The 25,373-nt window shown below is 42.4% G+C and overlaps 1 protein-coding gene and 1 pseudogene across 2 annotated transcripts in view; both read left to right on the top strand.

Moving 5' to 3' along the window:
• Nucleotides 1–25,373, top strand: part of LOC147899461 (vesicle docking protein) — a 60,681-nt gene that overhangs the window by 17,072 nt on the left and 18,236 nt on the right. For both annotated transcript variants that reach the window (XM_087378115.1, XM_087378114.1), the window contains 3 exons: nt 21,336–21,857; nt 22,270–23,880; nt 23,982–24,050. In XM_087378115.1, the coding sequence (XP_087234241.1) occupies nt 21,336–21,857; nt 22,270–23,880; nt 23,982–24,050 (2,202 nt within the window). The remainder of the gene's footprint in view (nt 1–21,335; nt 21,858–22,269; nt 23,881–23,981; nt 24,051–25,373) is intronic.
• On the top strand, nt 7,038–16,715 carry LOC147899462 (uncharacterized; annotated as a pseudogene).

The following is a 25,373-nucleotide window of genomic DNA, read 5'->3' as shown; positions in this document are numbered from 1 at the left end:
CGAAACAATAGGGAAACCATGCTGCAGTAATTGAGTCCGAGCTGCCAATATTGCCGGAGAAAGAGGATCAGCCTGTCCAAACTGCGTAGAAAAATGATGAACACAAGCTGCAGCAAGTTGAGCTCAAGAGGAAGTCCAATGTCCATCAGAAAGCAGAGTATGACAAATATTGGTAGCTTGTCGCTTATGATGTAAGTTCTTAAAAAAACCCTTCGACGAGAAACCTTTATCCAAGAAAGCTCACTGACAAGCTCTTGTCTCCCATTTGGCAATTTTCCTATGATCATTACTTTGCAAACAATGTCTAGCTTGGCATAAAGATGTGCTTTCTTCAAGAGACAAAGACAAAAAATGACTGAGTCCAGTCATTACATGTAGATTTTGCCCGAGCAACCATATCCCTCAATGTTTTGAGATAATTTTTGCCATAATCGCGAATAATTGATTGCATACGAGCAACAAATGCGTCCCAGGCATAATCAATATCAATAAAACTCTGAAGTGAAAGAGGTTGACACGCATCATACACTATGGCCTTAAAATGATCATGATCCAAAGAGCTATTGTTAACCATGAGGAGCCTCCTGTGTGGAAGCCTATCATCCGGCATGTCATGCAGAGAAATCCTCAAACAGAGAGGTGCCTGATCAGAATGCAAAAATGCATAATCAACTGACAAGGTAGTAGTAAAAGTATTAGAGTGCTGAGGATCAACTCTGTACCACCTGTCCAGTCTAGCTTTGTATGTAGATTGAGCATCGTTTACACGATTTTTCCTACTCACTACAGCAGATCACGGGAGTAGCACCATCTAAATTCCACCCAGCCAATTCCTGTTGAAGCGTAAGAACACACAGAGATAGAGGCGGACAGGTGGCACTGACATCAGCAAGGGTGTGCAGACTCGGGACAAGTGGCGCAACTGTACAGAGCAGGGTACGAGGCTGTACGGGGCTGGATGAGGCCTGTTGGAGCAGCAAAGGAGGCTGCCATGAGGCAGGGACCTGCCTTTATATAGGCTGGGCCCTTGCCTTGATTGGAGGGCCAAGGCCCTAGAAGAGTGGGTCCAAAAGGCCCCGGTTTGTGAGCCCTAGTAGGGCTGGACCAGCCACAGACTGGTTGGCCAGTTTGGTGCAGGCTCGTCGGTTTTTGCCAGCCCCCTTGGGGCCTATAAAAGGAGAGGCATTTGGCCTCATAAGATATCACTTGGAGCAGCCCTCAGGACAGCAGACAGGAGCAGCAAAGGGGGAGCCTTAGGCCTACATTTAGGAGGACAAGGTGACCCAGGAGAAGCTGCAGACTGAGTTAGAGTGGCAGCCCACCTAGGCTGGCTTCCGGACAGCAAGGTGGAAGAAAGAGTCTACATATGCTCGAGGTGGAGCACGCGGCTTGTAGTAGAAGGACCTTTTGGTATTGTATCCTGTCCTAGTTTCTAAATTAGAATCCATACGTGAAGCTCATCTTCTCTCTCTTACTTACCTCAACAGCCCCATCTCCCTAGATGGATCTAGATGCCACATGTCATCATCATAGGGCCTTTTCTAATGCATCTTTTCACCCCTCTCTTGGGATACCTTAATTTCCTTTGCCCCTAGGCACATTGCTTGCATTAGGCCCTTAGCCTTAGATCCACCTAGTCTGGTGCTATCAGCCCTCACCTAGGACCTTGACATTAATTCCCTCCCGATCATTTACATGAAGCGCAAATAAATATATTACAAACGTAGATCCTTAAGGGAAATGTCGACTGATTCTTCCGAGGTCATGCTACCTCGGCTAGAGCGTAACATTCCTTCCCTCTTTAGACATCAACGTCCTCGATGATAAAGTCTGGGAACACTCTCCGCAACTGGTATACGGATTCCCAGGTAGCTTCTGATAGAGGCTGACCATGCCATGCAACCAACACGGTGGGTATCTTCCGATTTCGCACTTGCATTGTTCCTTGGTCCAGGATTCTTGTTGGTTTGCGCCTTGCATTATCCTCTATCTCCTGAAACAAAACCACACCTTCGATTAGTGAGTCACCAGTATGCAAAAATTTCTTTAAATGAGAAACATGAAAGACTGGGTGCACCTTGCAACCCTGTGGCAGTTCTAATTTATAGGCTACCTTGCCTATTCTCTTTAGAATTAACCACGGCCCACAGTATCGAGATGATAACTTAGCACACTCTCCTGAAGTTAACGACTTCGAGTGCGAAGGAACTCTGAGAAAAACTTTTTCTCCTTCCTTAAATTCTCTTATAGACCGGTTTTCATCCGCATACGCCTTGGCTCTATCCATAGCCTGGCGGATATTAGCTCTTGCAAGTGCTAGCATCTCCCGCATCTGAACCACAAAGTTCGCGGCACTAGGCACTCTCTGAGGTATTCCAACTGTAGTTGGATTTGCTGGTCTATAACCATAATTCAATTCAAACGGACTAAAGTCCATAGAGGAATGTTTTCTATCATTGTAGGCAAACTCTAACAATGGCAACCACTTGTCCCACGTATGTTGCCTCAATGACACATATGTCCTCAGCATATCCTCTAAAATCTGGTTGACTCTCTCTGTCTGACCATCCGTTTTAGGATGATCCCCACTACTCATTCCCAACTCAGTCCTTAGTGTCTCAAATACCGCTGTCCAAAAATGACCGGTAAATCTGACATCTTTGTCTGCCACTATGGATCTAGGCAATCCATGCAGACGAAATATGTCTAATAAACAAATCCGCCACTTGCGGGGCACTAACAGACTCCTTAGTTGGAATGAAGTGAGCCATCTTGGTTAGACGATCAACCACCACAAGGATAGAATCATACCCTCCTTGTGTCGTAGGTAGACCCACAATAAAGTCCATGGAAATGCTCTCTCACTTACCTAGTGGTACTTCCAAGGGCTGCAAAAGTCCGGGTGGCTTCACCCGTTCTGCCTTACTTACTTGACACGAGAAACATCGTGTCACATATTCATTTATATGCTTTTTCATCTTTGGCCAAAAGAAATCTTGCTTCACGAGATCATATGTCTTCTCGACTCCTGGATGTCCCGCACATGGGCTATCATGGCATTGTCGAATGACTCTTTGCGTGAGATCATTCTGATTAGGTACTACTACCTTGCCATTTCTTTTCAGCATACCATTCCTTATGGTATATCTAACATAAGTTTGGCCTTTTCTGGATGCGAGGTCATCCTTTTCGTTTTCCCCGGGTTTTAACACATGAGCCTTAGGCCAAAGGCTCTGGACAAACTCGTCCACCTTTTGAGTTTCTCTAATCTCGGTCATTAGAGCACTCTCTAATACCATGAAACTCATGTTATGCATAATGCATGACAACGCATCAGCAACTTTATTGTCTTTTCCTCTTCGGTACCAAATTGTCAAATTAAACTCCTGCATGAGCTCTGCCTACCTAGCTTGGCGGCCTCTCAAGTCAAGCTATTTACAAAAATGTTTCAGAGTATCATGATCCACATCCACATAAAACTTTGAACCATACAAATAATGCCTCCATGTTGCATGGATAACAGCATACAACTCCAATTCATGAGTTGGCCAATTTCGCTGAGAGGGAGAAAGCTTCTTGCTTTCAAAGGCTACTGGCCTTCCCTCTTGAAGGAGAATTGCTCCTACCGCAATGCCACTTGCATTGGTTTCCAAGAACAACGGTTTCTGGGGATCAACTATTTTTAACACCAGTCCTGTGACCATAGCTTTTTTTATGGTGTTAAAACTTTCTTGTTGATTCTGTCCCCATATAAAAGGTACTTTATGTGAGGTCAGATCAGTCAATGGCGATACTATTTTGGAATATCCTTTGATATGCCTTCTATAAAATTGGACAAATCCCAAGAATGATCACAAAGCGGTCAGACTCTGAGAGATTGGCCAAGTTAGTATCGCAGCCACTTTCTTTGGATCCATTTCTACCTCCTCAGGAGTAATTATGAATCCTAAATATTCAAGCCTAACCATACACAGTATAGTTTTCTTTTTATTTACATAAAGACTGGCTTTCCTCAAAGTACTGAACACTATTCTTAAGTGTTCACGATGCTCAGTAATACTTTTACTGAACACTTGAATATCGTCAATAAAATGTACTACAAACTTTCCGATATACGGACGTAGTAAGTCGTTCATAAGCATGACGAATGTAGCTAGAGCATTGGTAAGTCTGGAGGACATTACCAAAAACTCATAATGACCAAACCTGCTTCTGAAAGCGGTTTTATGCACATCCTCGGCTCTAATCCGGATCTGATGATAGCCACACTTAAGATCTATCTTGCTGAAAATCACGGCTCCATGTAATGCATCTAGCAAATCATCAATCCAAGCCATCGGATACCTGTGCTTAACAATGATATTATTCAATGCTCTGTAATCTATACAGAGGCGAAACGTATCATCCTTTTTCTTCTTTAATATCACTGGCGAAGCAAAGGGTGAGAAACTTAGTTGAATCTGCCTCAACTTGAGGTATTCTTCCAGTTGTCTACGCACCTCCGCCTCTTCAGTAAAACTCATTCTATAGGGAGGTCTATTTTTAACACCAGTCCTGTGACCACAACTTGTTTTATGGTGTTAAAACTTTCTTGTTGATTCTGTCCCCATATAAAAGGTACTTTATTTGAGGTCAGATTAGTCAATGGCGATACTATTTCAGAATATCCTTTGATATGCCTTCTATAAAATTGGACAAATCCCAAGAATGATCGCGAAGCGGTCAGACTCTGAGGGATTGGCCAAGTTAGTATCGCAGCCACTTTCTTTGGATCCATTTCTACCTCCTCAGGAGTAATTATGAATCCTAAATATTTAAGCCTAACCATACATAGTATAGTTTTCTTTTTATTTACATAAAGACTGGCTTTCCTCAAAGTACTGAACACTATTCTTAAGTTTTCACGATGCTCAGTAATACTTTTACTGAACACTAGAATATCGTCAATAAAATGTATTACAAACTTTCCGATATACAGACGTGTAAGTCGTTCATAAGCATGATAAATGTAGCTAGAGCATTGGTAAGTCTGAAGGGCATTACCAAAAACTCATAATGACCAAACTTGCTTCTGAAAGCGGTTTTATGCACATCCTCGGCTCTAATCCGGATTTGATGGTAGCCACACTTAAGATCTATCTTGTTGAAAATCACGGCTCCATGTAATGCATCTAGCAAATCATCAATCCGAGCCATCGGATACCTATGCTTAACAGTGATATTATTCAATGCTCTGTAATCTATACAGAGGCGAAACGTATCATCCTTTTTCTTCCTTAATATCACTGGCGAAGCAAAGGGTGAGAAACTTAGTTGAATCTGCCCCAACTTGAGGTATTCTTCCAGTTGTCTACGCACCTCCGCCTCTTCAGTAAAACTCATTCTATAGGGAGATCTATTTACAGGTTCTGCCCCCAGGATCAGTTCAATCTTATGTTGAACATTTCGCTTTGGAGGTAACCCATAAGGTAGCTCATCTCTAAAACAGTCAGAGAGCTCCTTTGCTATAAGATTAGCCAGCTTGGCCATCTCACCACTTTGCGCAACATCAGTGCTAGCCGAAGAATCATCAACTGGCTCTACCGATGCTGTACAAAGGAATAAAAACTCTTCTTGAGCTTTTCGGATTTCCATCACAGAAACCAACGGTCCCTGAGTTCAAGGCTATGGCTATTGCATCGTCCAACGTGTTCGCATACTTAGCCCGAACTTCCATTTTAATTCGATCATTCAATCCAAATATGAAATCTTTCACTTGGATTGATTGAGGTAGGGGTTCATCACCCTTCATTACGCTCTCTCGAAACTTATCAGTGTATTCTGCCACTGATAAATTTCTCTAACGAAGGTTTCTATACTGATCTCAAGCTCGGGATGCTTCGTTAGGAGGTAAGAAGTGTTTTCTGAATTCTCTTTTAAACCCCTCCCAGGTAGTGGATGCTATACCATCTTTCTGTTTCTTAATCCACCACCTATCTGCTGCCTCATAAACATGTGGGGGGCCTCATGGATTTTCTCGATATCATTTCTGATTTCACAAATGGCAAACGCCTCGTCCCATTTGTGTAACCAGGTCTCAATGACATCAGAACTATGGTCATTCATCTGACCAGAATACTTTTCCGGCCTATAATTGGCAATATTAGCCTTCCTAGGCTCGACTGTATGGACACTAGACTCTGGTTCCATTGGAGCCTTTCCTTTCTCATCTTGAGAAGGTCTGGCAGACATACTGTGTATCACTCTTCTAAGTTCAGACTACCCTACATTTGCCTGTAACTGTTGCGCTAATAACTGCTGCAAGGCATTCTCAAGTAATGCAATCTTGCTAGATAAGGTGTCAACTACTGGGCGTGACACTTGCTGGGTCGGCCGGACTCCTGACTCTACAGGATCCATCCTGGAAGCTCCTTCTTCTGCTTCCATTCAGGTCAATGGGTGTTTTGCTTAAAAAAAAAAAAAAGAAAGAACACCGCTAGAACACTTTATTTACAAACTAACACAATTCCCTATACTAGGGAATATGTGCAATCTGACAACTATATTGACTAGGTAATTGACACATGCATATATCCAAATACCGCTTTTCCCTATACTAGGGAAATTCCTGCAAACAAACTGACTTTATCACAAAAGCATATGCACAAGCATAGCCTCCCAAATTGCCCACTGGAATTTGAAGCAGTAAAAAAAAACCCAAGTCTGCTACGTACCCTGCTATGGCATCGAACCTTCATGCAGACTAAATATTCACGAGAATCTCTTCATGCAAACGGAGCATCAACAAAGACTAAGGTCGGGAAAAAAAAACACAGAATTGACGAATGCCAAAGAAAGCTCCCTAGTTGGTCGCTCCTGCCACTCGATTTGATACTGTGCCAGATCACGACGCCGGATATCAACATTCGCAAAATCTGCAACCCCTAGAGTCTTCACGTAGCGTAGATATCCCGCTCTTCAAAATAGTCACGACACGATACCAACGTGACTACGAAGTTGTGCCATCACCACGAACTCCTGCGCTGAAACGTGCCTTAATGGACGAAGCTTTCTCTTCTGATACGCTTGACACCACCACCTCGCTCACGGGCTATCGCGTCGAAGGGCCTCCTCGTTCACGAGCCACTGTTAAGCCCACGAACAGTCACCTAACACACAGCAAAATCTTGATAGCTAGTGCGGGAGGACCACCGAATATCGATTCGTCACCCTTTGACACAATCGCTTTAGATTACGCTGCCATCACTAGTAGCCTGCGCTCTACATACACAATTCTCCGCCCTCCACGAACCATTCGTGCTCCTGCTCTCCGCTCATGATCACTTATATCAGACCCACGTGACGCCTGACGTCAATTCCTGCTCATGTTGCGTTTCACGTTCCGTCCAATCACACAGATCCCCTCTCTCACCTAACCTGAGCTCTGATACCAAATGACACGATTTTTCCTACTCACTACATCAGATCACGGGAGTAGCACCATCTAAATTCCACCCAACCAATTCCTGTTGAAGCGTAAGAACACACAGAGAAGTCGAAATCCTAAATCTGTATCCATACGTGAAGCTCATCTTCTCTCTCTTACTTACCTCAACAGCCCCATCTCCCTAGATGGATCTAGATGCCACATGTCATCATCATAGGGCCTTTTCTAATGCATCTTTTCACCCCTCTCTTGGGATATCTTAATTTCCTTTGCCCCTAGGCACATTGCTTGCATTAGGCCCTTAGCTTAGATCCACCTAGTCTGGTGCTATCAGCCCTCACCTAGGACCTTGACATTAATTCCCTCCCGATCATTTACATGAAGCGCAAACAAATATATTACAAACGTAGATCCTTGAGGGAAATGTCGACTGATTCTTCCGAGGTCATGCTACCTCGGCTAGAGCGTAACAATTGTGCTGGCAAGTAAACCGAGGCAGCAATGGACAAGATGCTGTGCAAAGATCAGCAAAATTGAAATCAAGCAACAATTTAGACCAGCTCTGTCTCTCAGAGGCCAACATATGTGTATGGCCAGATGTGTTATCCCCTGGCTGAGGAGCATTGTTGAAGTCACCACAAAGAAAAGCATACTGCCTCCATGGATACCTCTGCATATCTTCCCAAATCTGTCCTCGATGACGGGAGGATTGAGGAGCATAGACAGATGCAAATTCAAAGATATCACCCTGTACAATGCATTGCATAATTATCCATCTGCCTTGTGAATCATTGAAGGCCACAGAGGGATGAAGATCATGACTGATCAGAAAGACCACTCCCGAAAAGGAATGCTGTCCAGCATAGAAAATCTCATAACCGTGAAAATGACCATGCTGTCCAGCATACACATGCTGATTATGTTTCTGCAAAGCTACCACATCTGGCTGTAAGTGATTGAGATACCCTCAGACTGTGTCTCCATTTAGAAGCATCACACAAACCTTGTACATGAAGTGTCAAACGTTTAAGTTTCGACAGCATATTTATAGATTATGTACAGCAGAGAGAGAACTGAAATCAGGCCTGCATATCAACCTCAAGATCCGGACCCTGGCCCTGAGGTATCACAATTAGTTGAGAAGTGGACAGCAAACCAACAATATCTTATTCGGGAAAGAGAGTCCGACTGTTGTCACAGCTGCCCATGTAACACCCACTCCTGAATTTTCTTCGCGCACACACACACGCACACACACACACACACACACACACACACATCTATATCTATAAATATCTGTATCTTCAATAGACACAGATATAGGTAAGATGTATCTGTATCTATGTGTGTATCTATATCTATTCTTATGTCTATATCTATAGCTCCAATATAGATGGATATAGACATAAACATAGATGTGTATGTGCGTGTGTGTGTGTATGGTGCAGGCTGCACCATTTAGTAGCAATGTGGAAAGTGAATGAGGTGGGGAAAAGTTTGAAGGAAACAAGTGCTAGCGGTATTCTGCTCTTGCCTTGGAAATCATTATGATTCTTTGCTCTATGCAGTTGCTTTCTTGCTCAGATTTTAAGGCATCTTGTTTGCATATAGAACCTTCCTACAAAAACCTTTTCGTGGTAGGTACCCATTACATTGTCACTCTTTCTTGCCCTTTCTCTTAATATGGCGGCCATGTTGGTTTAATGATGAGCCAATCAACTTCATTGGACAGCTCTTACAGCGCTTCCAATTCGAGAGTTGTAAGCTGGTTTCTACACAATTGGAGATTGGCTTCGATTTCTCCTTTGAATATACAGTCTCTCAATTAACAGGTTTGTGCACAAGCCTAGTACATGGCATTGGTAGGCAGTGAAACGTGTCTTCTGATACTTGAAAGGCACGCAACCTTTGGGACTGTTATATGATGATAAGTCTTTACTGGTTATGCATGCTTTCATGGATAGTGATTGGGCTGGTTGTTCTGCCACCTGTGTGTCTCACAGTGGCAGCTGTTTCATGCATTTCTTGGTTCAGCAAGCAGCAGCCTACAATCTCTTCTTGGAGATAAGAATTTAGTCACAATGATTTTACCTTCACAATGACCTTTTTTCATGCATCAACAAAAGCCCATCCATAACACAAAAGCCCATGAAAAGCTTTTCTCATGAAGAAGGCTAAAGAATATTGACAATTGTTGTTTGGTCTTACTTAGTCTAATACTTTTTATTTCCTGGCTCATTGGGGGAGGAATTGATTTCTAAGGGATTTCAATCGTTGCAGCGATATCATCACTAAAATAGAAAGCTTAATTGCAATATATAAAAGCCTTCTGAAAAGATTCATAAATTGTTGTGTACGTGCTGTTAGAAACATAAATCTATGCAATTGGATTAAGACAATCTCCCTTTTTTTCCTAAATTGCTCTATTTATCAAGTTCTAGATTCTAATTACAATGCCAGATGCAATAGGTGACTGCCACCCTTTGTGCTATTAACAAGCTTTCTAGTTGTCTCGATCAGGCTGTCAAACCACCCTACAGTGTCTGTCAAGCTATGCCCATATTTGAGCATCGGACATCCTCTCGTATTATGCAAAGAAGTAGTGGTTCATTTCAGGAAGTTGCTCATGCTGAATCTATCACATAGCCTCATTATGCCGCTGTGGTCCTTCATCTTGTTCAGTTGAAATAACAACACATTACTAGTAGAGACGAGGTTGAATGCTTATATTCGGAAATATTTTAGAATCTGAGAAAACCATATAATCGAGGCAATAGTAGCACGAATGTTAACTGATGACCGCAAGGTCACTCAACAAAATTGAATTGAGACTACTGGTCTAAAATCCCATATCAATTTGTATATTGTGGTTAGCCTTCTCTATGAGATCTTCTTGTTGAAGGTAATGTTGTGTTTTTAGAGGATGAGTTTGGGAATGTTCCTGGATTCATCTAGGTATATGTAAATGTTATTGGTCTCTCAAAAAAGCCTCCACAACATATGGAAACTATTACAGTTGAATTCAATTTGCAAAGATCCAATTGTGGTATCCAGCATCCTATAGCTATGTCTTGACATACTTGCAAATTGTTCAAGGTCTCTCATTCTCTGCCAGGAGTGCCGGGAAGTCAGAGCAGTTTGAAGAGTATTTGAGAAACTAGTTGTACAATTTGGAACTGAGGTCTTAGGTTTTTCCTCCCTAAGGGCCAATGATGCTTATAAACATCACATGCTGGCCACCTAATTCCAGTTGGAATGGCAAAGCCTTCATAGAGCAACTTGGAAGCCAAAAACAATGCCGACTTTTGTGAAGCAAGTGTGCATGGTCAAGCTATTGTTTAATACTCAAAAACTCTCTCTCTCTTATTAGCAAGTCCATTCCTTGCATCCAATAAAAATAGCTAACATAAGATTAAAAACGTTGATGAAGATCCAACCCTGAATCCTAGCTCAAGTATCCAATAATGTAACTATTAACAGCAATCAGAGTCTACACTTTGTCATGCCATGCCCACTAGATGATTCATGAATCAATACTATTGGATACACATTGTAAAATTTCCAAATTTTCAACCAAACTTGTCTTTTCCCACAAAAATGAAATCTAAATTATATCTTAGCTTTCATTTTTGCTATTCCTAGATTTTTGAGGAGACAAATTCTTTGAAAGACTTGAACTGCAGTGGAGAAAAGCACTAGATTTCAAACACTCACAAAATAACCAATGAAACGGTCCTTTTTCTTGCTTTCAATATTAATGCACATGTTCCTTTGCAACTACACGAAATTGACATTTGTATAATATTCCTCCATAGAAATTTTTGGTTCTGGTAAAGACCCAATGAAACTGGCCTTCAATTAATCAAAGGGCAGTAAAACTAACAAGTAACCAGTCAACAGTGTTACATTAACAATTCAGCAAAAGTATTACCAGCAGATTGGGAGCTAGTGTGCCCCTGCACCAAGACAAAGACACAGATTGGACCCAAACCTTGGTGCCTCTTTTGGTATTTCTTTAATTAAGCGAGAGGCCCCGAAATCCAGGCTACATAAAGGATACACTCCCTCTTACAACTGGGGCATTCGACATCCCAATGGGCATTCACATACCCTGCATAGCCTTTATTATTCATTGCTCTCACTAAACCTGGCAATGAGCCATCTCTATTTCAGATTGATTGCACTCAGCCTGGAACTGTTACTAGCAGCCCACTCAGCCAACCAGTTCCCCACAGTTGTCCCTAGTGCCCAATTAGCCATCCCTCTGCTCAAAGCAGAGAAAGAAAGCATACACAAGCTTTCTTCACTGTCCAGGACTGCCCCGACCAATAGTCTCTCACCCTATGGGTCACACATTTCCTGATACAATAACTTGTTTCCCCAAAAGAGATCTAGCATCACAATACAACAAACACTATAGCAATCACACCTGTACCATCCCTCTCGGGGTTCCAGGGATACTTCCCATTCCAAGCATGGATTCCCGACCCCTGCCTACTCAGCAATGAGGCTGTACCAAAGATGTGTCGTTTGCCTAGCAACCATTGCGTGCATGTGACCCATCTCCTTGCAATGCATTTTCCTTCCTCTCACTAGGCATCAGTATCCCAAGCAATGACCTTGCTGGGTTTTGCTCTCACACCCCAACGACCATAGGCATCCATCTCTATCAAAACACCTGCCTGAGACTTGGAGTTGTTATTAGCAGCCCATACGGGATCACTCAACTCCCCTCACTGCCACGGGTGTCCACAGACTCACTGAAATACCCAAGCAATGGGTGAGCACATAACTGATCAGTCCACAACCTCAGAAGCAAGAACTTGAACTGCAAGCATCCAATTCTGTCCCAGGCAATCACAACTAACCTCTGGGCTGCTACCAGCAATCCATACTGGAGAGATACTAGATGACAAAGGTCCCTTGCTTGCCAACAAATGCACACAAAAATCAATGATGTGCTCAAAGCCCCAAATTAAGGCATAAGAGACTAGCTGTCAACTTCGGAGCCACCAACCCAGCTCATACACGGGCTAAAGTATTCCAATGGAAGGGCATATCCCTTGCACTGCCACTCGCAAAGGGCTATCCATTCTTGCCTTTCCATGCCGTGGTCATCCCAGCTTGCCACCCTGCATGTAGCTTCTGTACCAATTTGTATGGCTGTTCCGTACAACTTGTACAGACATTCTGTACACTAAAACTAAGAATGTACGAATTGTTTCGCACAAGTTGCTCCGCCAGACCTTTTCGTACAGTCCGTACTCTGGCTGCTCCTCCACGTGCCTTAGTACGAAGTTTCGTACATGCTTCCGTACGTCATCTAGAGCATGGTCCCAGCCAAGCACCTTGACCTTCAGCTATGCATACCCAGCTGAATGAATGCCTCTAAAATGTCTCTCTCTGCTCTGTTCGTCGTTACTCTTCTTAGCGTCAAGAAGATCCCGCGGCCCATGCGCTCGTCGACGTCCTTCCAAGGAGTTCATTTCCAAATGCATACTGCATGGGCATGCCATGTGGCAGCCCACGTTTTGGATTGCCCCCTTGGTCCTTAATTTGCCCCTAGGCCTTCCAGTTGGTCAATACCAATGACCAACTTAAGGTACATTTCCCCCTTGCCCCTTCTATGGGGACCCTACTAATGACAAACTTGTAAATCCTAAGGTTCTTTGGGCCCCTCTTGGCCCTAGACCTTTCATTTTCCCACAAAGCAATAATGCTAGGGGTTCTAGCACATTGAGTAACCCTTGACCTCGCCCCTTGTTTTTGCAGGGCCCTGCCCACATGTAGGCCAGCATGCATTTGCCAAAAATCATGCCCTCGTGACACCCAATCATACAGTACCTTCCACATAAGTCATTCTTGTACCTCCTATATCTCATCCATACAATCATCAATTGTACAAGAATCATCTTTGAAATCTGCTGTACGTTCATCTGCTGCAGCAGCTACAGCGTTTGTATAGTTTGCATACATTGTACAAGTTTACGGAAACTTTTTCGTGCAATTTGTGCCATCCTCGTCACCTGTCCGTATGTGCCGCAGGAATTGTCCGTACGCTTGTAGTTATCTTCTGTGCATAAGTCCGTACTGGCTGCGCTTTGTCCATACAATTGTTGGCAAAATTGTTGTACAATATGCACTGCCTTCTATACACCCTGTGATGCATCAGCAGTACAATTCCAAAACTTGCTGTACAATTGTCATTTGAATGTGGTCTCACCTTCAGTTTAACTTTGCATTGGTGTTTTTTAGACTTGGAAGAAATTGGGGCATTTTGTGCACATTGATAGACATTGTAGTCAGATTGCAATTTCACAAAAAAATTTGGGGATTCTCTTGAAATTGCCCTCTTTTTGGTTCAATTTTGTTGTACAAATTAGGGCTTTGGGGTCTATTGCAGACAGATTGCATACTACTTTTAGATATGCAGGTTATTTTGTCACATTTGGCTAGAGAGCAGTGACATTTGGCTGCTTTGATATGAAATTGGAGGTTTTTCAATGATATTGGCAAGAAATTGCTGCAAATTTGGTCACATTTGCAATATTACAGCTTATTTTCCATTTGCCCTCCTTTTGGAATATTCACCCTCTCAGAATTTTGGGCTTTTGCCAGGTTGGGTGTCGATTGCACTGACATTTGCTTGGTTCAGCTCAATTTGGGGTTTTCTCGCATTTACCCTTTAATTTGGGTAATTTGTCCTTGAAAATTTGGGGCTTTTGTATCCTGTCTCCTCCATTTGGCACTCTTGCCTCGGAGATTGCTTTACAGGAACATTCGGCCACTATTTGTGGACAAATGTAGCTCAGCTTTCCATTGGATAGATTTGCAAACATTTGCCCTTTAATTTGGGTTGCTCACTTTGCAGGCCAGTGTTCTCTTGGACAGACTTTTGCAGGACAGCTTATCGGCAACATTTAGGGGTCAGCCTTTTGCATTTTTGCTCAGTGTTTGAGCAGCCCTTTTGTGGCATTTATGCTTGCAGAGCATTGCTGTTATTTTTTTGAGTGGAGATTTGCAAATTTGCAGTCCACTCTTGAGGAGCCAGCTCATTGCATTGTAGCCTTGAGGTTTTGACAATTGCAGGGCACTTAATTTTTGGGGAATTTTCATTTGTAGTGGCAAACCCTGAGTCATTTTAAATGCTTGCCGCTGAGGATAGACTTGATGGTACCAACTATCCCATGTAGTGGTACTTGGTGTGCCACGCGTTGGTGTCCAAGAACTTTTATGGAATCGTATCTAGGTCAGAGACTAGGCCTATCTCTCTAGTAGAGGCACCTACTGCAAGTGCAACCACTACAGGTGGTTCTTCGGCTACCACTTCCACTTTTGGTTCATCTACCACTGCTTCCACAGTGCCTACGGCCGTGCTTCCCACACTTGAACAGATTCGTTGGGATCAAAGAGGTGCATAGGCACTTGCAGTGATTGCTATGAATAGAAAAAGGGAGGTTATACCTCACATTCGGTCTTGCAAAACAGCCAAGACTGCGTGGAATATTTTGGCCAACCTCTATCAGATTTGGAATGAGGCTAGGGTTGCCTATTTGCCAGGCAGCTCGATGGCATTAAGATGAATGAAGGGGACAACACGGATGCCTACCTCACACAGATTAAGCTCATCGATGTTGATGAGATGTCCCAGATTGACAAGTAGTGTCTACGGCACTTGATGGGCTCCTTGACTCATATCAAGGATTTGCTACAACATTGAGGCTAGTGGCCACTGCCCCAATCACTATTCTTTCGATCAGCTTTTCCCTAGGAGCAGAGTCGTCAAAATAGAAACATGACTGCCTCTACTCATGCAGATCAGGCCTTTGCCACCGATCATAGTGGCAAAGGCAAAGGGCGGAAAAATTACAACGAGCCCAAAGCTACATGTAGTATCTCATCATCTTTTTCTCCTGTTGACGGGAAGTAGAAGAAGCCTTGTAATTATTACAGGATGCCTGGCCATGACATTTTGAATGTTGCAAGCGCATTGCTTCGGAGCAGGAAAACAGAAATGGTCTTGGAGTCACACATGCTCCTGCTGCTCATGATCATCCTCATGAGACAGCAAACTGATCCAAAAGCATAAGCATCGCAAGACTTGCCACAAGAGAGGTACAAAATGTCGTTTTGGTTTTCCTCTTCCACCCATGTATACAACGAAGTTGCTAACACCCCTCAATAGAGAAGAAATAAATACTAATACAAAACAACAAATGAAAAATATCACGAGCATTTTAGAAAACCCCGCCACACAACAACAAACATTTGATGATTATCTCGAGCAACTTCATTTGGATGAAGAAGAGCACTTACTAATCTTACGGTCAAACATTAGCCAACCTACAATATTTTTAAGACGTGAACCAAAGGATGTATTCACAAACAATTTCAATACCAAAATATCCAAATTCTGTTTCAATACCAAAATATCCAAATTCTGGGGTGCTAATATAGACCTTCAATTCATTTTGAATCCACATGGAGCGGCAACGTACTGCACTTCATATATGACTAAAGGAGATAAAGAGACAATTGACGCAGTGCGAAAGGCATTTTTTGAGTGCATGGAAGAGGCAGAAGCTTGATGATAAGGTCATCAATGCCCTTTCATTGGCTACAACTCACATACCAAAGGATATAGGTTGTTTCAAACTAGTACAATGAAACCTCTCGATGCTCTCTTAATGGGGAAGGAAAAGATTGCTTTGCTGATGCACGGTCTCCCTATTTCACGAACATGGTAAGTGCAGTTGCCTCATTTGGAAGGGGATATAAATCTCCAAGCCATAAGAAGTTTCGTATCTCACTTTTGGATAAGGAGAGAGCAAGAGTGTCAAGGAGCCTATCCACAATTGAATCTACTTGGCCATACTATGGATGTGCAATTGTTTCTGATGGCTGGACAAACACTGCAAAGAAACCTCTTTAACATTCTGGTTTGTAGTGCATGAGGCATTGTATTCAAGCAATCCATTGATACTAGTGAAGATGCTAAAACTGGAGAATACATTGCAATTGCAAGACACTATCTTGGAGGTGGGCCTTGAACATATAGTTTAGGTTGTTATTGATGATGCCTCGAATTGCAAGCTAGATGGTCATCTTGTGGAGCAAGAGTTCAAACATATCTTTTGGACCCCATGTCCCATTGTTTGAATTTGTTTTGCTGAAGGAACTGTCAACCCTAGCATGGATGGACCTGGCTATTCATCATGGCAAGGAGGTGCAACAATTCATCTTGAATCATGAGGCACCAAGGGCCATGTTATCCAAATTTTTGAATTGAAGTTTCTGAAGCTAGGTGATACTAGATTTGCATAAACTTCATCATGCTTCACTGCTTGGTAAAGATAAAAGCATCCTTGAAGCAAATGGTTATCTGTTATGCCAACCATAATCACGGAAGCCCCACGGCTTGGTTATGGCGAGGTGGGAAACCAAGAGGGCTTGACAATGCAACGGTGGACATGAGAGTCAATGCCTAGGAATAAGTAGGCCTAGCATTAGAGAGGGATGCCAAGAATGTTAGAAAATACCCAACAGAGGGTACACGCAGCGGAAATAATGCCCAGGAGCTCACACAGTGTGCGGTGTGGGTGTGGAATCACAGACTTCTTTACTTATGTGCATTTTCTCTCTGTCATAAAGCTCTTCGCTTTATATTTTCTAAAAAATTCTCATTTTAAAATGACAACTCCAAAACGAGATAAAATGATTAGCGAGAGTGAGCAAAAGGGTGAGAAAAGGAAAGCTATAGTCGAGGAGAAATACGTGAGGAAACTCTTGAGGAGACTATGGAAATGGAGGATATAGATTACGGTTATTATAGAATTCAGTATTTGGAATTCACAAAACTAGAAAATCGAACGTAAAACATAGAAATGCAATTAGAGTCTATTAATCGCTGATTAAAGACTTAATTGAAGTCATTTCCAAGTCATCTGTTTCTCAATAGTAACTCTTGTAGTAAAATCACCAATTCCTCCAAGTCAAATTGAGGCAACTACCTCTCGCCTAAAAGAAACCTCGAATGTACTTAAGAACTTAAAGCCACCAATTTTCAATGGGGAAGAGAAAGACAAAACAAGGACGCTATAAATATGTTCTTGCAAAAGTGGCAAGACTTCCATTGACTCAAGAATAGCCCTCCTGAAAATCAAGTTGTGAAAGCAAGCCTTGCATATAAATGGTGGATGAGCCTGAGAAAAATTGATAGGATCCCTAATATTGGGCTGAGTTTTAGCAAGATTTTCTAAAAGAATCCTTACCTAAGAATGAGCTAGAGATGGCATGGCAAGCGTGGGGTAACTGTAGAATGGGAAAAAATACTTTAGTCCAATACATAGCGAATTCTAGGGAGACAGTTGGTTTGATTTGTAGAAAAACTTTTTCTCCTTCCTTAAACTATCTGAAAGATCTATTTTCATTTGCATACATCTTGGCTCTATCCATAGCTTGGCAGATGTTTGCTCTAGCAAGTGTTAGCATCTCCCGTATATGAACAACATAGTTTCGCTGCACTAGGCACTTTCTAAGGTATTTCAACCATGGTTGGATTTGCTGGTCTACAACCATAGTTCAACTCAAATAGACTCGTGTATGTAGAGGAATGTTTTCAATCATTGTAGGCAAACTCCAAGAATGGTAACCACTGGTTCCATGTATGCTGCCTCAATGATACATATGCTCTCATGAGGTAGTTGACTACATTGGACCCTCTCTTGTGGTGTGGGAAAAACATGAATTCACTTGAAGAAGGCCATCGGTCGAAACTATTATAAATGACGAGGTCATGTATCCTGTCCATGCCCAAGAAAGAGGTGCCCATTTCTAATGATGCAGGCTTGATGGTCTATGAATACTTGGGATATCCTTGCTTTATCCATGTCAATATGATGTAGCAAAATTGAATCATGCCTGCTGGTATTGCGATAATTCTTAATGGTGCGTTGCCCTATCAACTAGATTTAGATGCTCGTTTGGGAGAGACTAAAATAAAATCGCTTGAACTTAACAAGTAGTTGTAGCTTGAATGAAGAGATTTGGACTACTTTTTGATTAGCCTTCTCCTTTAGTGCTAGCCTTTGTCATGGCTGAGTTTGCCCTTCACCTCTAGAGTGCCAACAGAAACTCAGTACAAAGACGTTGTTTAAATGGATGCTTAAGTATGTGTGGGTGTGTGGATTTGTATGTGTGAGAGCATATTTTTATACTATGGTCTACACCCACTGTTGGGCGCTGATGACGTCAGTGGGGATGTCATAGTAGCTAGTCCTTGCTATGCGTGATGGAGTTTATGGTTTTCAATATTATGAGTGACTATCGTAAGATTGAAACTCCAATATGTTGTGTTTTTAGAGGATGAGGGAATGTTTCTGGATTCATCTAGGTATATGCTTCTGCCGTATTACCGGATATGCAAATTTCACCTTGTGAAGTTTTTGTCCAAGCTACGGCATGCTGGTATTACGATAATTCTTTCTATCTTAAATGGTGCGTTGCCCTATGAGCTAGATTTAGATGCTCGTTTGGGAGAGGCTAAAATGAAATCATTTAGACTTCACAAACAGTTGTAGCTTGAATGAAGAGATTTGGACTACTTTTTGATTAGCCTTCTCCTTTAGTGCTAGCCTTCGTCATTGCTGAGTTTGCCCTTCACCTCCGGAGTGCTGACAGAAACTCAGTACGAAGACTTTGTATAAATGGATGCTCAAGTATGTGTGGGTGTGTGGATTTGTATGTGTGAGAGCATATTTTTATACTATGGTCTACACCCACTGTTGGGCACTGGTGACGTTAGTGGAGATGTCATAGTAGCTAGTCCGTGCTATGCATGATGGAGTTTATGGTTTTCAATCTTATGAGTGACTATCGTGAGATTAAAATTGCACTATGTTGTGTTTTTAGAGGATGAGTTTGGGAATGTTCCTGGATTCATCTAGGTATATGCTTCTGCTGTATTAGCGGACATGCAAATTTCACCTTGTGACGTTTTAGTCCAAGTTGCGGCTTGTTGGTACTACCATAATTCTTTCTATCTTAAATGGTGCGTTGCCCTAGTAGCTAGATTTCGATGCTCGTTTGGGAGAGACTAAAATGAAATCGTTTAGACTTCACAAGCAGTTGTAGCTTGAATGAAGAGATTTGGACTACTTTTTGATTAGCCTTCTCCTTTAGTGCTAGCCTTCGTCATCACTAAGTTTGCCCTTTACCTCCGGAGTGCCGACAGAAACTCAGTACGAAGACTTTGTATAAATGGATGCTCAAGTATGTGTGGGTGTGTGGATTTGTATGTGTGAGATCATATTTTTATACTATGGTCTACACCCACTGTGGGGCGTTGATGACGTCAGTGGGGATGTCATAGTAGCTAGTCCCTGCTATGCGTGATGGAGTTTATGGTTTTCAATCTTATGAGTGACTATCATGAGATTCAAACTGCACTATGTTGTGTTTTTAGAGAATGAGTTTGGGAATGTTCTTGGATTCATCTAGGTATATGGTTCTGCCGTATTAGCGGACATGCAAATTTGACCTTGTGAAGTTTTCGTCCAAGTTGCGGCCTACTGGTACTGCGATAATTCTTTCTATCTTAAATGGTGCGTTGCGCTCTCAGCTAGATTTAGATGCTCGTTTGGGAGAGGCTAAAATGAAATCATTTAGACTTCACAAGCAGTTGTAGCTTGAATGAAGATGATTAGCCTTCTCTTTTAGTGCTAGCCTTCGTCATGGCTGAGTTTGCCCTTTACCTCCGGAGTGCCGACAGAAACTCAGTACGAAGACTTTGTATAAATGGATGCTCATGTATGTGTGTGTGTGTGTGTGTGTGTGGATTTGTATGTGTGAGAGCCTAATTTTATACTATGGTCTACACCCATTGTTGGGCGCTGATGACGTCAGTGGGGATGTCATAGTAGCTAGTCCCTACTATGCGTGATGGAGTTTATGTTTCCTTGCTATGCGTGATGGAGTTTATGGTTTTCAATCTTATGAGTGACTGTCGTGAGATTGAAACTGCACTATGTTGTGCTTTTAGAGGATGAGTTTGGGAATGTTTTTGGATTCATCTAGGTATATCCTGAAATTCAATGAGCGGTACTTGAAAGTCAATGAGCGGTACCTGACGGGCAGCACGTCTCGAGTTGAAAGTCCCTTCTTCACTGCGGCTCAAAAAATCCATGATGTCTGGATGTAGAGCTGCATGCGGCGAGGTCTCAGCCTCCTCATGTAGATCTTTGGTAAAATGGGAGGTCTCAATAGGAAAATAGCACACTATCAATTGAGAGATGCTTTGGATCCGAATTCAAAGAAACTGAGCATGTAGGCTCTTAAACTGTAACTCAATGGCTCTCCCATGATTTTCTTTACTGGTTTCATCCTTCCTAATATGAATGTTTATACATATCTCAGCACAAAGACCAGCTCTTAAGAAGGGTAGATCTTAAACACAAACCTACAAGTGAACTTTTTGCACCACCTTGGAAATTTATTGTGTTTGAAGTTCATCGTAGTTGTAGATGTATGTATCTATGTACTAGTTTCTTTTGTGCTAGAATAGAGTAATGGAGTTGACGTCATGACTTTAGGATCAAATTGCACTCTGTCTGTACCAACTTGTTTTAAGGTATCTCACATTTTTAATCAATTGGATAATGTCTGTTATTGTTATTGAACTTGAATTTGTTTGATAGAAAGCAGTCTGGCAGAAGGTTGGATAATGCTGCTCCCAATTAAATATTTTTCCTATGTGTGGACACTGCTCTGTCCATGTGTATCATGGTGGATTAAGCTTCTGAGCTAGATTTCAGCTGAATCCTCATCTAATGCAGGAGATTGTCTTTTTGTATAGTAAACCAGCAGTTGTGAGTTTGCATAAGGTTCTAAATGCAGGTATGTATCTTGGCAGGATGCACATTCAGCACATCCAGACACCCCATTGGGACCTGATGCTTTTAATGAGTACAAAAGGTTGCTTTTAGAGGATTTTCAGGCACTTGTGCAAAAGGCAAAGTCACGGCAGGCAATAACAACAGAAGGGGAAAGCCATCCTTCGCCTAAGTGTGTTAACACGGAAGAAGGACATGGATCAGTTTTGGACTCAGATACTGAGAGAGGACAGGTGGAATCTGAAGTTTCTCTCGGATGTCCAGAGAGAGGAATCCTTCTTGATGTAGAAGGAAGATTGGAACATGTGGGTCTGACTATTGAAGTAAGGCACTTTCCCATGATTATTTGTCCTCTTACATCGAAGGCATTTGTCTTTCCTTCAGGAGGAGCCTTAGCAGGAGCTCCATTGTCTAACAAGATGGACGAGGGCCTTGGTTTAGGGTTGCCTCGCATTGATGCTGGGGTGGCTGCTGGTGATGATGAAAACATTCCTATTGGAGGAACCCTTCTCGCCCAATTCCTTCAGCACCTTGCTGGACAGGTACATTCCTTATGGTGTAGAATACATCGATTTTATTTTGCAACTTATGTGCGTGTGTCGTCTCGTGGGAGCAGGGGGGATGGGGCATCCAAGCTGTATTGGAAGGGGGGGAGTTGGTCCATCTGAATACCCTGAGTGGAAAACCATCTGGATATATTTGAGTCTTCCTACTAGGCCTTGCTAACCCCTCTCAGTCATCTGGATGACTATAGTGCCAACCTTGGCAGTCTCCAGGTAGACAAAGCCCAAACCCTGTGAAGATGTGTCACCATCTAAAAGGTGGCATCAATCTAGATTGGTGTTATGGCGAATTCTGCTTGTACTATCTGTGTGTGTGTGTGAGAGAGAGAGAGAGAGAGAGAGAGAGAGAGAGAGAGAGAGAGAGCTGATATGATGCTTTATTTTGGAACAGCTTGATTTAAAACTAGATATTTTCACATTAGGTCCTCTGTCACATGATGTTGGGAAGCTCATGACAGAACTTTCTGGGCTTACTGATATCGCTGGAAGAACACGAAGACCTGCTGGGCTTTTGCTTATTGATCGTACACTAGATCTTGTGACCCCAAGCTGCCATGGTGATTCTTTGATGGATAGATTTTTTTCTTTCTTTTCTAGAAGAATTACTGGGAATGATTTTCAAAGGTTGACTTCTGGAACGAACTCTGGTTCAGTCAGGCGACATCCTCTAGATATCAGAATATCAAACGGGCCTATGACAGGCCTTGTAAATATGGAGAAAGATGATACTCTCGCAAATATTTTTCTTTTTATGTCAAATTTCAACAATCAAAATGACTCGCGAGTCGAAACTTTGAAAAAGCAGGACAATGTTTGCATAGGGAAGGATACCATCAACTGCAAGCCTGTAGATGGAGCACTTGAAATGTTTTGTACGATGGGTAGTTCACTTTTTGATGCTCCAGAGAGTCAAGTGACAAGGCGACTTGATTTGTTGTTTGAAAAGCGGAGTAAAGAAAGCATACTCAATGTGAAAAAGTGGCTTCAAGAAGCTCTGCGCCGAGAGAAGATGAAGCCTTTTGGAAGGAGCAGGTTGGGTGCAGTTACTGCAAAAGAGATTCATTTGCTATGGGAGCAATTGTCCAAGAACCCAGCCTCCACCTTTCGACATGCAGACCTGATTCAAATAGCAAAATCAGTAGAGTTTGCTACAGGATCTATCTGTGCTCCTAAATGGGAAGCCCTCAGCAGTGCAGAAAAAATTCTGATGCTGAGTGTAAGTGACTCAAGTCAGAGTGTTGCTTTTCAAATTCGTGATTTGGTGCATCAAAGTATACAAGCTGAGAACAGCAGGAGGAACCTTGTGGGGCAATCCCAAGGTCTTTGCCTACTCTCTCTACGGAATGCTCTAACGCTTGCTATTGTTGGATATTCTTTGGCTGGGGACAGCTTTGGAAGTTCTGGCTTTGGGGGTCCGTTTTCGTGGGAAGAAGAAAGGGAACTGAAAGAAGCTGTTGTACATGCTATTCTTCAAGGTTCTTGCGAACATCTTGGTTTCCTTGATGGCTTAGTGGATTCCCTTACAGCTCACTGGCAGCAGCAAGAGTCAGGGGGTACTGTGGAGAGTGATGATACACGTTTTTTGCAGCATGAGCTAGAGGCAGAGAATAATGAACAAGATGTTGAGGTAAGTTTTGACGAGGGTTGGGAGGCTTGGGAAGATGAAGCAGGCCAGGATAAAACAGAGGCAGATGAAAAGAAAGCAGGTGGCCCAGCGTATGGAGAGATGCAGCTTCAGCTAGAGCTACGGGACAGGATAGAAGAAGTTTTTAAGAGACTACACAGGGTTTCAGAAGCAAGAAGACACCTTCCAGTTAAGGACAAACCACTGCCTTTGGAAGACAAAACTGGATACAGTGGCTCTTCCTGTATGCAGAGAAGTTTAATCTATAGGATACTGTCGTTAGTTTTTGCAAAATTAGACATACCGGGGCTGGAACACCATTCTTCTGCTGTTGGTCGATTTTTTAAGAGTGGGCTTGGAAGGTTTGGACTCGGGCAGGTAATTCAACTGAATAGTTTCTTTCCTGTTTTTCTATAATGTTTTTCGGTCGTTTTAACTGTGTTTGTTCTTGCAATAATTTCCCTTTTTCTTCTTGACAGGCTAAACCAAAACTTAGTGATAGCAAGGTCATCCTGGTATTTGTGATTGGAGGAATCAATGGTGTAGAGGTACATGTGTGTTTGAGAACAAATATTGAATCCTTATGGACAGCAAAAAATGATTGATGAAATGAGAGTCAATTGAAATGTAAATGTACAATTATAGGCATTGTCATGATTGTTGTTTCCTCCAAGACATCATCACAATGTCAGCTTCAGGCTAGAAGATTAAGCTGCTTAAGTTCAGAACGCCTTCCCTGAATTACAGTAGGTAGTATTGCTCAGAAACTGACAGGTCTTATAAAGGTGTCACCATTCTCAGGCAGTGTATCCTCCATCAAGTTATACCTCCTCTTTGGCTAGCATTTCTCTTTTTGGTTGCTTTGACCTTTCTTTTGACGTCTTTCAATTTCTTCTTCCTCCTTGTCTTGGCATCCCAGAATGCTATTATTTTGCTATTACAGCCACCAATGAAGCTACTCCTGCCTCCATCACCACTATTGTCCAATGTGCTCTAAGAAGAACAGAAGATCTATTCTTTTTTGTGCTCCATATTTAAATGGTGGGCTGCTGCAAAACCAATGCAGGATTGGGATAACCATACTTTCACGGTGATCCGAGTTCTGAAAAGACGCAAGTGCTGGATGATCCTCATGGAATTTTTGCAATCCTGCAGGACAATCTGAAAATGTTTATCGTCTCTTTCCTTAATCTTGGGGCTGATGTGAGACAAGATTGAAGGGCTGATCTAAACTCTACGTACCAAAGTGTTCATACGCAAGCAAGCTTTTCCAGCTAGTACCACTCTATCAAATAACTTGTCTTTCCCTTTTGTAAGTATGTACATTGAACTCAAAAGTCATCATCCTGGTGCCTTATTATGGTTCTCCTCATCCTTCTTTCCTCTTGTGCAGTCTCTAATGAACTGCCCAGCATCATACGCTAGAAGTATTTACTTCCTTTGTGCTTTTTTCAGCACCCTTTTCCCTGTGCTGGAATTTTAAGACCCCATGTGAACTAGCATACCATCTCTCTGTTGGCTGCTGCTCCCCCAACCAATGTTGCTGGCTAGTGCATGCACATTTTTGGCAGTGGACTTCACATTGGGTGAGTGGGATGGATTTGAGAGATTACAAGCCATGATGCTCTCACTCCTCATCCAGGATAATACATGCACTCCACATGATATCATACTAGAAGAGTTTGCAGCAAGACCCCTACATATCGATGCCTAATTTTCAAATCATAACCTGCCTCGATTGGGCTTGATAGTTTGGCCAGATGGGAAATGCGTGGATAGATGCTACTCGGAGACTCTTTCCTTGTGCATGTAGTTAGGATGAGGATTGTTGGTATGCTTCTTTGATGACATGCTATAGGCTACCTTGCTCC

The sequence above is a fragment of the Dipteris shenzhenensis genome, chromosome 8, assembly GCF_047967505.1.
Source record: "Dipteris shenzhenensis isolate YYH24624 ecotype China chromosome 8, Dip_SZ_1.0, whole genome shotgun sequence".
NCBI classification, from domain to species: Eukaryota; Viridiplantae; Streptophyta; class Polypodiopsida; order Gleicheniales; family Dipteridaceae; genus Dipteris; species Dipteris shenzhenensis.
The sequence above is the reverse complement of the archived record's forward strand: the minus strand, read 5'-3'. Positions and strand labels throughout refer to the sequence as shown.